This window comes from Ursus arctos, unplaced genomic scaffold (assembly GCF_023065955.2).
Source record: "Ursus arctos isolate Adak ecotype North America unplaced genomic scaffold, UrsArc2.0 scaffold_26, whole genome shotgun sequence".
NCBI classification, from domain to species: Eukaryota; Metazoa; Chordata; class Mammalia; order Carnivora; family Ursidae; genus Ursus; species Ursus arctos.
The window spans coordinates 41210048-41224511 of record NW_026622941.1 but is presented as its reverse complement, the minus strand read 5'-3'; the positions used below and the strand labels follow the sequence as shown (position 1 = coordinate 41224511).

The 14464-nt window shown below is 41.7% G+C and overlaps 1 protein-coding gene across 13 annotated transcripts in view; it reads left to right on the top strand.

Annotated features, from left to right (window-relative positions):
- Positions 1–364: 364 nt before the first annotated feature.
- Positions 365–14464, top strand: part of SLC11A2 (solute carrier family 11 member 2) — a 56158-nt gene continuing 42058 nt past the window's right edge. For 4 of the 13 annotated variants that reach the window (XR_007189458.2, XR_008961552.1, XR_007189459.2 and 1 more), the window contains exon 1: positions 1739–1817. Coding sequence is in view for 3 of the 13 variants with exons in the window: in XM_026501878.4 (XP_026357663.2) it covers positions 2110–2161 (52 nt within the window). In the remaining 10 variants the exon portion in view is untranslated. The other 9 variants (XR_003317002.4, XR_008961551.1, XR_007189457.2 and 6 more) reach the window with 5 other exon arrangements.

The following is a 14464-nucleotide window of genomic DNA, read 5'->3' as shown; positions in this document are numbered from 1 at the left end:
CTTGGGGTTAATTGGTTTCAGCTCACGCCTTAGGGGAGCAGAGTCCTTGCACACTTGCTGGCCTGGTACAAGTGCCGCAACCAGCTTCACACTAAGGGGAGTGGCGTCCTGAAGGAAAGCAATTCCTTTAACTCCACCCCTTTCATCCACTGGCATTCACAGGCTGCCCTCCATCTCCTGCCAAACGCATCAAAGACGAAATCTTAGAATAAAAGTTTTCTAACTCAATTAATTGCTCATTAATATCCAGGAGTGGCCGATATATGATGCTTCCCTTTTCAGGGCAGGTCAAAGATGAAATCTGATCAGGCTTGGAAGGGTGTGGCTTGCCTCTTGAAACTCCCCGCTGTGTCTTTACCAATGCGGTGTTGCTCAGGGTAGCCCCAAGTGACCTTATCTAACCAAGGGAGGCGCACTTGTCTGCATATATAGAGGCAGGAGGCGACACTGGGAAAAGTCAAATCCAGTCTGCACAATGAAGAAGCAACCGAAGACGGAGGAAGCCCCACACTGTGAGCTCAGTAAGTAGCCAGCAACTATGCAGAAGCCCAAGGAGGTGGCTCAGCTGAGCAGGCCTGGCAGGTGACAAGAATGGCTCCAGCCATTTTACTTTCTAGCGGCAGCAGAGGCTCCCAAAGGAAAGGTTCTGGTCTGGAGGGACTTCATCAAGTCTTGCTGAAACTACCCAGATGTTTTGTTGAGAGATTCTCAGAACTAATCTGCGTTTTCTTTCTCTCTCCAGGAGCAATTCTGTATGGAGAACAGCCTGTATCAGATAACTGACGATGCTCGGCCCAGTTTTTTTGTCCCTGAGTTTTTTACTTTGTATTTGATTTGGATTTTTCTTTTTGCAGTTCACTCTCCTATCGTCCTCTCTCGGACTCTTTTTACTATCTAATAAAATTTTCTCCTAGCAGTTTTTACATGAAAAAAGAAGTTGGAGGGGTTGATGCTTTTCCTTTCTAGACCTACAATTTGGTTAAATAAGCTTGGTTATCTTTAATGTAAGCTGTAGGGGGGTGTCTAAGAATGCTTCTGGATGTTCTGAAGGACACTACAGAAAATGAGGGTGGCTTGTCAGACCATTTTCCTTCCCTCCAAAGCACTACTAGTCTGGCCATTATCTTCAGGGAAAGACTGGCGCGTGAGGTTGAGACTAGAGTGGGACTGCTTTTAGGTAGACAGAGATAAAGCCTGGGGGGAGGAAGCGAGACAGACCGGTAGGATGGGAGCAGCGCACCTGATGCGGTGGAACTGGCTGCACTAGCTGCCGTTTCGCGGTTCCTCCCAGGTATGGATTGCTTTTGGCGAGGAGCAGATACTGTGATGTGGCTCTGGGGACAAGAGGACACGGTCCTGCCAGGTTGGCTAAACTTTCTGTAGTGGAGCCCTACCTCGTAGAGCAATGTCTCCAGAAAAAAAAGGGGGCTCGACCGCCGGTACCTAGTGTGAGGCAGCGGCTAACTACGGTAGGTAATTTATGTGACCCGGGAGCGCCCGCGCCGTGGGAACTTCCGAATCCACACTCGGCCAGCAGGACGCGCGCAAGCAATGGCTCCGCTGTAGGCACCTCCCGCCCAGGCCGCCGTGGCCCCGCCTCCAACTTGACCCCGGGGCGGGCGGAGCCTCGGGACGCCGTCGGCTGGCCACGCGCGCCCGCAGCTACGGGGAATACGAGGAATCCAGCCAATGGGAATGTGCAACTGCGGTCCTGTGGGCCAATCGCGGGGCGTGTAGGGGGTTGGCCGGCTTGGCGCTAGCTCCCGGGATATGGAGCGGCCAGCGCGAGGGCCTCTTGTCAGGTGGTTGCAGAGCCGGTAAGGCGACGGGCCGGCGAGGTCGGGGGTCACGCGCCCGCGCCGCTTTCCCTAGGCGGGCCGGGAGGGCGCAGGGCGGCTCGAGGGTGCGCCAGGGAGCAGGCGCCGGGGCCAGTATGGGGCGCGCAGGGCGCCGCGCGGAGCAGCGAGAGGCTGTGCGGCTCGGGAGGGCCTGAGGCGCGGGGGGCCAGTCGGAGCCGCATTCTTAGAAGGAAGACGGAGAGCGGGGGGCGGGAAGCGGACGCCTGAGGTTGTGGGGGCCTCGCCCCTTCCCCGCCGAGGCCTAGGAGAAATGGCAGAACCCCCGGCCGGACCTGCCACCGCGCCGGAACCCGTGACCGAGGGTGCGCTAACCCGCTTCACGCCGCGGTGGAGGCGACGGGCACAGGGCAAGGTCCCGCCAGCCTCCTCCTTATCTGCAGAGCCCTGGGCCCGCGCCCGCTCCCTGGGCCTCCCGCCGCTCCTCTCCAACAATAAAGTTCACTTCAGTGCAGCCAGCATCCGTGGAGAGCTATCGAGTGCGGGGCCTGGGGAGGCCGCTGAGTACTCGCGTGTGGATCGGTTTTAGGACTGTTTGTGCGCCTGCCAGGCTCCAGGTCCTTTTATAGGGCGGCATTGTGGCGCACGGTGTGTAATGGGGTAGATGCTTTCCGACTGTTCGGTTTCTTATAGCCCTACTTTTAAAGCTGTATTTTGATATTCCGTCTTTGGATTCTTTTCCAAAAGAATATTAAATTATCAAAACAATTCTTTTGATCTCCCCCCCCAAACCCCACCTCATGTATCCTACGATTTCAAAGAGCATCATTAGGAGAGAAGTTGAGAAACCTGGGCGCGAGTTTTCCTGTGCGTGAAATGAACATGTTTTCATGTTGTCTATTGCTTTAAGAGGAGCGCTGTGAAGTTAAAGGAACGTGGCATATCTTTGAAGTGGAAGACAAAAGGAAAAATTCTGTGGAAGGAGAGGCAAGGGCAGATAGGCTTCCAGAAACTCTTGCTGGCCATAATTTTAGTGAATATTGGTGAAACCGGGGGACACTGTTTACCTTGACTCCTGTGAAATCGAAGGCCCACCAGTTTGCACCACTTCTTGGCTGTGTAACCCTTTGAGCAAGTTGCTTAGTCTCTTGGTTCTTTTGTTTCCAGGTACTTAAAATGGGGATTGATAATACCAATCTTACAGGGTTGTTGGTGAGTATAAAGTAACAGTACACATAAGGTGCTTAGAACAGTTCTTGGCATGTAGTTTTTATTACTTACCTGTGCCTTCCTTCCCCTGAAGATTCAAAACTAAAGAATTCTGACATTACTACTTAATGTTTGCTCAGAATCCTGAGCCTATTGTGAAAGAACCCTTAGGCCCTTGTTTTCTATCCGTGACCGTAATGTTGACCTGAAGGTATAGTATAATTCCATATGATTAGAGGCTTTCTACTGGGTGTTTATTTTTATCATTAAATAAGGTTGGAAACTATCACTATACTAGGTGTGTCTGTGATAGCTGTGTTGGGTAAATGAAACCTTGGAACTTCTTTGGCTGTTTAGTTTTTCATCGGAAAATACTTCATTTACGGTCTTAGGCTAGGCACAGTTTATTTTGGATCCAATACCAAAAAGGCCATGATTGCAGCAATACTTGGTTTCTCATGTTTCCGGAATGGCTGTGGGACTCGGGAGGGGAATTTCTGGGCAGTCTGGCAGCACTTCTTGTTAATGAATGGGGAAGCTTGGTATGACTCTAATCTTACTTTACTGTTAGGATATCAGCAGTAGTTCCTTGGATTACTCTCTGGAGCAACTACTAAGCAGCTTTATGTCAGTTTGGACTCAGGGAAGGGAAGGTTAGAGGTTAGAGAATGGTATCCATAAAGTAGCATCTTTTGGGGGGATGCTGTGGAGTCAGAGACCTCTTTATTTATTCCTTGCCTTCTCTCCACGTACACAAATACAAATGTCTGCTGACAGATAGATACCCTTTCTATGAGGTTAGTTTTAAGTTATCTGGAAGGCACTACTGAAAGACTATTCTGTCTTCTGATTCTTCCCTTCCATGAAAGCTGCTTTTTATACACATAGGATAATCACAAAATGAGAAACTGAGTTTATGAAAAAGAGCACCGCTTAACTGCAGCAGTATGCTGGCCCGATTTGGGTGAAGTAGGGATGCTATAAGTTCACTTATTTAACTTTGGAATGAGGCAGTTTAATAGTTCTGTAGGGTTGAAAGTTGAATTTGGTTTGTTGAGAGTAGAGAACAGTGTCGTCTTGGAACCTCTTTATTTGTTCCTGAATAAGGAGGAAGGGGAGTGACGTCTTGGAAGAGTTGAGTGTTTGAGGCAGAAGGGGAAGCATTTTGCCCTGGTATTGTTGTCATCTTTGTCTCTGTGGTTTGAATAAAATATTTTGGAAAAGAAGGCCGGGAGCATCTGAATGTGCAGAATATAAAAATTTGGAAGACCCTGACCCTTGTCGTCTCACTCATCAGATGCCATTTATTGTTTTGATAATTTTTTTTTTTTAAGATTTTATTTATTTATTTGACAGAGACAGCCAGCGAGAGAGGGAACACAAGCAGGGGGAGTGGGAGAGGAAGAAGCAGGCTCACAGCGGAGGAGCCTGATGTAGGGCTCGATCCCAGAATGCCGGGATCACGCCCTGAGCCGAAGGCAGACGCTTAACGACTGCGCTACCCAGGCGCCCCTGTTTTGATAATTTAACAAACACATATTGAACAGTTGACATTTATTGGCCCGTGGAGACACAAAGAACAGCCCTTCAGGTATCATCAGGAATATCATGGATAAAATGCGACATTGTTTGTATTATAAACTATCATAACATCAGAATGGAATGTAAAACATTTGGCCGGGAATGATAAAAATATATTTATTGTCTCATTCCTCTTCCACTTTTAATTTATGAAGTAACTTACGTTTTTTTTTGACGTAAGGACCAAAGCTTCCAGTAAAAACTTAAATTGGGAAGTTAGGGTTCTCAGTCTTGTCTTTGTGCTTATTGCTAGTGGGTCATCGTGTATGGGTTATTTTTGTTTGTATTGGTCCCATTTATCACTAATGATCAAGTGTCTGTTAAAACTCCTAGGTAATGGAAGGAGAAGGCTACAGGTTAGTTATTAAAATTTAAACAGGCTCCAAAGAGCAGAAGGAGGCATATGTGCAGCCGGAGAATCTTGTAGTAACTGTTGTCTGTCTGTACATACAATTTTTCTTTGCTTTAAGAAAAGGCATGTCGAGGAAAATATGTACTCAAATTTTTAAGGCCAGACTATATCCAAGAGGGCAGTATGTGTCATTGGAATAAATGAATTGAGTAGTCTAATAATAAGCATTCTTCACATTTGCGAGAGAAAAATTATTCAAACAAGTGTGAGGGCAGAACATTTTTTCTGAGGCATGAGTGGGTGTAAGTTGGTTTAATAGACTGTATTATTTCAATATAAAGGGTCTCTGAAATTGTTCACAGAGCTTTGAGTTGTGTTCTAGGATCAGTGTGTCAGGCCGGGAGGCCGTGTTGGTTCACCCAAAGGGAAACACGCTGCTATATACCTCTGGTTAGGAGGAAATCAGAGGAAGCTCTCTGTCTGAGAACTAAGAGGAACAAAGACCAACCTATACAGAAGCAAGACTTCAGTGCCCCTGACATGTCAGCAGCCAAAGAGGTGTGAAAGCTGGTTAAGCCTCAGCTTCGGGCAGAAAGTGTTCTGTTTAGTAGGTATCAGGCCCTTCTAATTCTGAAGTCTCTGTTTGATGAGTGATATTTTTGTCTAAGAGATCAGTACTTCTTGACAGCCTGGCCACATTTCTCCCAGCTGTTATCATCTTTGACACCCAGTCAGCCAGTTTCATTATCAGCTGTCCTCTTTCTCCCCATATCTGACTCTTCCCTCCTTGCTGCTTAACATTTTCTTTTTCTTCTTTTTTATCATTAGATGTTCTCAATGTCAGGTTTTTATTTCAACTCTAAAACATAGATTCTCAGAAGTCCAGCTTAGGTGAGAAACCACAGACTTGACGGTGAGTTGAAATTGTGCTGTCTGGTAGACTAAGCAAGATTCTCCCAATTTCGAGATGATTGCTACGGTATACAAAGTCAGTAAAAGGAAGAGCAGCCTAAGCTGGTGGCCGTTGTGCCAGCGTGAGAAAGAGCGACACACAGAAACCCTGATGCGCGTTAAGCACACGATACAATAGGAGTACTGTTTGTACTTTATGAACTGGGTGTGTTTGTGTGGCTTTTGGCTGAAAACATTCTAATATGAAGACATTCTCTACTTAGGTAGTGTGGATTAGAATTTTCAGACCTTTTTCTTAAACTAACACCACAAGGACTTTTCAGTTTGTTCCTTCACAGAAGTAGGTGTAATCAGTCCTCAGCCTATCTTTTCTTCATTTTATCATTTTATATCAAATTCATCTTCATAAGAGAAAAATAGGATACACTTATCCTTAAATTTTAAAAATTGTAAACTTCACATCCCCAAGAATAATTCAGGAGTTCACATGGCTCTTTAAAAAATTAATTACTATAGTTGACATACAGTGTTACCTTAATGTCAGGTATACAGCAGTGCTTTGACAATTCTCTACGTTTTGCTTACTGCTGGTAAGTGGAGTTACCATTTGCCACCATATCATGTTATTACAATATTATTGACTACATTCCCTATGCTGTGCTTTTCATCTCCTTGACTGACTACTAATTTTATAAGTGGAAGTTTGTACCTCTTAATCCCTCTTTACATTTTGCCCATGACAACTATATGGTCAATAAACCATCAGTTTGTTGTATATATTTAAGAGTCTGTTCATTTGTTTGTTTTGCTTTTTAGATTCCACATGTAAGTGAAATCATATGGTATTTGTCTTTCCCTGTCTGACTTGTTTATCTTGGCATAATATCCTCTAGGTCCATCCGGGTTGTCACAAATGGCAAGATATCATTCTTTTTTATGGCTGAGTAATAGTCTACTGTGTGTGTGTGTATTTATCACTTTTTCATTATCCTTTCATCTATATACACTTGGGTTGTTTCCATATCTTGGCTTTTGTTAATAATTCTGCAGTAAACCTAGAGGTGCATATGTCTTTTTGAAGTGGTGTTTTCATTTTCTTTGGGTAAATACCCAGTAGTGGAAATACTAGATCATATGGTATTTCTGTTTTTAATTTTTTGAGGAATCACCATTTTCTACAGTGATTGCACCAGTTCACATTCCCACTAACAGTGCACAAAGGTTCTCTTTTCTCCACATCCTCATAAACACTGTTTTGTGCCTTTGATACTTCCCATTCTCACTGGTATGAGGGGATACCTCATTGTGGTTTTGATTTGCATTTCTCTGATGATTAGTGATGTTGAGCATCTTTTCATGTGTCTGTTGGTCATCTGTATGTATTTGGAAAAATGTCTGTTCAGGTTCTCTGTCCATTTTTAATCAGATTTTTTTTTTTTTTGGTTTGTTTTCAGTTTTAGAAGTTCTTTATGTATTTTGGATATTAACCCCTTATCAGATATATCATTTGTAAATATCTTTTTTTTTTTTAAGATTTTATTTATTTATTTGACACAGAGAGAGAGACAGCCAGCGAGAGAGGGAACACAAGCAGGGGGAGTGGGAGAGGAAGAAGCAGGCTTCCAGCAGAGGAGCCTGATGTGGGGCTTGATCCCAGAACGCCAGGATCATGCCCTGAGCCAAAGGCAGATGCTTAACGACTGAGCCACCCAGGCGCCCCTCATTTGTAAATATCTTATCCCTTTCTCTAGGTTGCTTTTGTTCTGTTGATGTTTTCCTTTGCTGTGCAAAAGCTTTTTATTTTGGTGTTGTCCTAGTAGTTAATTTTGCTTTTGCATCCCTTGCCTGAGTTATATCCATAACTATGTTGCTAAGGCCGGATGTCCAAGAGATTACTTCCTGTGTTTTCTTTTAGGAGTTTTATGGTTTCAGATCTCACATTTAGGTCTTTAAATCATTTTGAGTTTATTTTGTGTATGGTGTAAGAAAGTGGTCCAGTTTCATTCTTTTACGTGTTGGCTGTCCAGTTTTTCCAACACCGTTTGTTGAAGAGACGGTCTTTTTTCCATTGGATCGTCTTTCCTGCTTTGTTAAAGATGAATTGACCATATAGTTGTGGGTTCATTTCTGGGTTTTCTGTTCTCTTCCATTGAACTATGTGTCTGTTTTTGTGCCAATACCATCATCAGGGAAATACAAATCAAAACTACAAGGAGATATCACCTCACACCAGTCAGAATGGCTAAAATTAACAACACAGGAAACAACACGTATTGGTGAAGATGTGGAGAAGGGGGAACCCTTTTGCACTGTTGCTGGGAATGCAAACTGATGTAGCCACTCTAGAAAACAGTATGTGAGCTCCTCAAAAAGTTGAAAATAGAACTGCCTTACAACCCAGCAGTTGCACTATGAGTTATTTACCCAGAGGATACAAAAATACAGATTCAAAGGGTTAGGTTAGGGATTTCATTGAATCTGTAGACCGCTTTGGGTAGTATGGACATTTTAACAATATTAATTCTTCCAATCCATGAGCATTGGTGAATCTTTCCGTTTGCTTGTGTCATCTTCGGTTTGTTTCATTTATGTCGTGTAGTTTTCAGAGTACGGGTCTTTCACCTCATTGCTTAATAGATTTATTCCTAGGTATTTTATTCTTTTTTGGTGCAATTTTAAGTGGAATTGTTTTCTTAATTTCCCTTTCTGTTACTTCATTATTAGTGTATAGAAACACAACAGATTTCTGTATGTTAATTTTGAATCCTGCAACTTTACTGAATTCAGTTCTTAGTTGTAATAGAGTTTTCCTGGGGTCTTTAGGATTTTCTGTATATAATATCCTGTCAGCTGCAAGTAGTGCCAGTTTTACTTCTTTACCATTTTGAATGCCTTATTTGTTGTCTGATTGTTGCAGCTAGGACTTCCAGTACTATGCCGAATAGAAGTGGTCAGAGTGGACATCCTTGTCTTGTTCTTGATCGTAGAGGAAGGGCTTTCAGCTTTTCACTATTGAGTATGATGTTAGCTGTGGATTTGTCACATATGGCCTTTATTATGTTGAGGTATGTTCATTCTGTACCACTTTGTTGAGTTTTTATGATGAACAGATGTCATATTTTGTCAAATGCTTTTTTGCATCTACCGAGATGATTGTATGGTTTTATCCTTCCTCTTGTTAATATGGTACAGCTCATTGATCTACAGATATCGAACCACCTTTGCATCCCTGAAATAAATCCCACTTGATCATGATGAATGATCCTATTAGTGTACTGTTGAATTTGGTTTGCTGATATTTTGTCGAGGGTTTTTGCATCTATATTCATCAGGAATGTTGGCCTATAGTTTTTTGGTGTGTGTGGTTTTTTTTTTTAAGATTTATTTGTTTATTTATTTGAGAGAGAGAGTGAATGGGGGTAGGGGCAGAGAGAGAGGAAGACAATGAGAATCTCAAGCAGACTCCCTGCTGAGCACAGAGCCCAACATGGGGTTTGATCTCACGACCCTGAGATCTTGACCTAGACCGAAATCAAGAGTTGGATGCTTAACCGACTGAGACACCCAGGTGCCCCCGAAGTGCTTTGTTTTGTAGTGTTTTTGGTTTTGGTATCATAGGGTTATGCTGACCTTGAAGAATGAAATTAGAAGTTTTCCTTTCTCTTGTATTTTTTGGAATAGTTTGAGAAGAATAGGTATTAACTGTCATTTAAATGTTTGGTAAAATACACCTGTGAAGCCATCTGCTCCTGCACTTCTGTTTGTTGGGAGCTTTGATTACCATTTCAATCCCATTACTAGTAATTGGTTCACATGGCTTTTCTAAGCTGTTTCTTTCCCCCCTCATTCCCAGTGGGGGCAAATTGAGTTTTGGAACTAATGAGGTGGACATCCTCAATGGAATGACTCAGAAAATGGTACTTATTCATTGATTTGGAATGAAAAACAAAACAATAATCTCTTATTTAAAAAAAAAAAGTGGCTAGTAATCTTCCTTATTAAAATACATAGGGTTCAGAAAACGATTAGCTCTGTTCAAACCACTTGAATATTTCCGAGTTTTGTTGACTTGCAGTCATCCAGGACAGGAGCTTACTTTCATGAAGAACATCTTATATGACGTAGGTTGTAGATCAATAATAATGGTTTAAGAGAAATATCAACTACTTTAGCCATAAAGGAGACTTTTAGGGAAAAGGATTTTAGATCTGGAAATTTTTACATTTCAGGACAAATGGAATTTTTCTTTTTATCACAATTCCTGTTATTCTCAAATAAGTAACTCGGGTATCACTTTCTAAAGCCTTGCTCTCTGCGTTTGGCATTTTTGATTGTGTCACCAGCATGTTGCTGGCACTGAAAAATTGTCTGAGGGGAGCATCAAGAGGGAGAAGAGGTGGTTTTGCCAGTCAACCTCATTTTATTTTATTTATTATAATCTATATTTTATTTTTTCCCCAGAGAACAGTTTTTGTTCGGTGTTTAAGGACTTAGCACCTTACATATGCTTTGGTAGAAGTTGGGACGGCACCAACAGGTCTAAATACAGGTGGAGGTGTTTGGTCTTTCCCTGTTTCGCAAGAACGATTCCTGACTGCCTTGCTGTGAATTTTGCCAGTCAAGTTAAACATTCCTGTTCACATTTATTTAACCAGTTGCTACCATACAAACACTTCCGGTTCTCTCTATAAGAGTTCTTTTCCTACTTTAATGCTGTCTTTGATTTTAGTCATGTAGGGAAGGGAAGGTAAAAAGAGGGGATGAATTAGAGGACTGTTCAAAAACATTCCTCTTTAAACCTTATAATTAATTTTAGGGAGACCTTTGCAATGTTGAACACAGCTCTGAAATCAGTGAAATAATTTCGAGGACCTTTGTTTTCTATAGGGGAGTTTTATAAGAAAGAAGTATTTCAAATTCAACCTTTCTTTTAACCATACGGGGAAAACATTTAAATGTTTTTTAGTATTCAGTATTTCAGACTTTCTTAGGGGCAATTTTTAAAACAGAGTTGGGCTATCTAAATTGTTCTTTTTTTTTTTTAATTTATTTATTTGAGAGAGAGCAAAAGCAGGGAGAGTGGCAGAGGGAGAGGGAGAAACAGGTTCCCTGCTGAGCAGGGAGTCCGATGTGGGGCTGGATCCCAGGACTCTGGGATCATGACCTGAGTTGAAGGCAGATGCCCAACCGACTGAGTCACCCACATGCCCCTATCTAAACTGTTCTTCAGAAAATTGTTCTTCTAGAGTTCTTGTGAATGCTAAAAGAACACGTGAATTCATGTTACTTAGATGTTCAAAATTGATTATAGCTAGTATGTGTTTGGGGAGATACCCAAATTATCTTTCCTGACGACGTGGCCTTTAATTTTTTGCGTTCATGTGAAACTCCCAGTTCATAATTGCAGAGCATGGCTATTTGGGCACTAAGACAAAGTAGTAGTAAGTTAAGCTTAAGACAGTGTGTGCCTGCCAGCTGGATAGGTGTAGATCTCTGATTATCCACTACAGAAGTTTTGTCAGACAGAGTTCAACTACACATCCTGAGAGTGTTTGTTTGGAAGCTGAGTGAATCCATATGACCTTTATATTTTTTAAAAATAAGTAATACAAGTACATGACAAAAATTTTTTAAGTGCAAAACGGTGTACAGTGTATATTCAATGAGAGGTCTTCCCTTCACCTGACCTCATTTTTGCTCCCCCACTCCTTCATCTTGGGGACAGCATTACAGTCTTGGTGTGTGCCTCGGGAGGAGACCATACATGTACATGTGTGTATTATCTCTCTTTCTTTTTCTTCTTGACATAAATGATGCATGCCATTCTATACATTGGGTTTTTTTACTTAAAAACATGTCTTGGAGATTGTTTCCTATCAGTACATTTAGATTTGCTTGATTATAGTAGCTGTACGGCACGCCATCCTGTAAATGTACGTAGTTTATTTAACCAGTCCTCCACTAATATCTAGGTTGTTTGTAGTCTTTTGATACTACAATGTTACAGGAAATTTCCTTGCACATACTTCCTTGTGTGAGTATTTCTTTAAGGTCCATTCTTAGAAATAGAATTGGTGGGTCAAAGGGTATGTGCACTTTTGGCATTTTAGACAGAAAGTGTAATTTTATTGGCCTTTTTATCTTGTAAAACTTTTTTTTTTAAGTAACCTCTACACTCAGTGTGGGGCTTGAGCTCATGACCCTGAGACAAGAGTCACGTGCTCTACTGACTGAGCCAACCAAGCACCCCACTTGTAAAACATTCTTAACAACCTCTTTTTGGTGGAGGGGAGGAAGGGCAAAGGGAGAGAGAGAATCTTAAGCAGGCTCTGCACTGGGTGTGTGAGTCTTGCTCTTACAACCCTGAGATATGATCTGAGCCTAAGTCAAGAGTCGGACACTTAACCGACAGAGCCACCCGGGCACCCCCATTCTTAACAACTTTTGATAAGGAATGGGGTAAAATAGTTATATTACATTTAACCAAGAGTGCCATTTTTTCTGCTGTTAATTGCTGTTTGACAGGAGGAAACTTACTGGATTTGGAAGAAAGTGACACTTTATGGTTGAGGGTGAGCTAGAATATAAAAGCTATATTAATCATAATTATCAAAGTATTGTCAGATTGATTCTGGTTGCTTGTGTTGCAACTTGATCTTTTCATTAATATAGTTAAACGACTGAAACAACCTGGTGGCATGGTCCTAGAAAGCAAAACTGTTTTAATATTAACTGCTTCTGTATGGGTCTTAAATTTCCACGGAGATTAAATACTGTGCAGCTCACCAAGTATAACTGACCCACTTTATTTCCTGCCCTAGTCACGTTCCGTAGACACTGGAAGCAATAGAGCTTATAGTTTGGTGACTAAAAGTTTTGATGAGAAAGTTGGAATCTAGAATCATTTTTTCCTTCTTGGAATAATATATTCCTGAGCTTTCAGAGAGAAGATCAGACTTCTTGTGTTTATTAGCTCTGTATGTAAGTAACATAGAAATAATCCCTTAGGATACTAATAACAATTGTTTAAAATTTTATAATGAAATATTTCTATCTAAGATTATTCAACTATCACTTTTTTTTTAAAGATTTTATTTATTTGAGAGAGAGCAAGAGCATGAGCACAAGTGGGGGGAGCAGCAGAGGCAGAGGGAGAAGCAGACTCCCTGCTGAGCAGGGAGCCCGATGCGGGACCCCATCCTAGGACCCTGGGATCATGACCTGAGCCGAAGGCAGAGCTTAACCGACTGAGCCACCCTGGTACCCCTGACTATCACCTTTATGGACTACAGACTCAGGGGAAAACGCACTACTATCTCAATTGTTTGTTTTTTAAATATAATTTAAAAGCTTATTTTGGGTAGGAAATTTCCTCAGATGCATTAAACACTTCTGTGACTTACACAGGTCGTCACCACAAAAGTAATCTAATTTAGTCAGTTCTTGGTAAGTAGAGCCACATTAGAAGAAACTTGAGTTATTCTTAATAATAATATAATTAATAATAATAAAATATTAATAACATTATTTTTAATAATAATGTTCTCAGAGTTGATCAAAGTATAAAGAAGAGCTCTTTGCCTCATATGAAGTGGCCCAAGACCTTTTCCTATAAGAGTTAAAGTCCTGGAGCTGATTTGTGGTGTCTAATTTATTATGGGTTAGGATAACCTGGCTTCTCAGAATTGTGTGTAAAATAAAAGTATAAAGGCTCTGGGTGGGGCCAAGGGGCTGAGCTGTAATTGGAATCCAAGTGTCTACTGCTGTTCTCAGTGGTCAGATATGTAAATCCCATTCGGATGAGATGCTAAAGAGAGTTTGAATGTAGTCAGTGTTACTGGCATATACTGGCTGGTGTTTAGCCATCTAGTTGCTTAAAACCTGATGGGAGAGACATGGCTAGTTGTCCACTGTAACAAAATACTTGATATTGGTGAGTATAGAGGTAAAAGATTATGTTATCCAAATTAGCAAGTGGTGGTTTGTTTTACATTTTGGAAGATGGATGAAACCTAGAACCCTTGCGGTCTGAATTCCATAATTCTTTAAAACAAATACGGAATATATTGGTAAATTATCTAAAAAAAGAAAGTAGAAGAATGTTCAGATAGGAACAAGGGAGAAGAGAGAAAAAGACTTTCTACAGTAAAAGATAACTAAGGAGAGACTTTATAACTTTTTTAGTAGGATCGTTCTTAGTGGGATTTAAGTGGGGGTTGGGGCTAACAGTAAATATTACCTCATCTTTCTCCTTCTAAATTTCAAATCACCTGAGAAATAGATTCCTTAATCAGTAGATTAAATGTAAAAAAAAAAAATCAACCTTATTGGTGAGGTTGATTGGAGAGTATTCCGTAGACCTGTGGCCACATGGGCTCACCACCATCCCTCCCCTCCCTCTAGTTAAACTTAACCTAATAGGGTGCTAGACCTCTGGGACAACCCCTCGTCCTTAACTCCCTTGCCGGATGGAGAGAAGTGCTGGCATCCTGCAAACTATGCCTAGTCTTCCTGGTGCCTCATCTCTCTCTGAGTGCCCAGGAAGGTAGAGCCATGGTGATTAGTTTCTTCTTCTGGTGCTGAAGGGTTGGGGAATGAGAAACATTATAGGGGA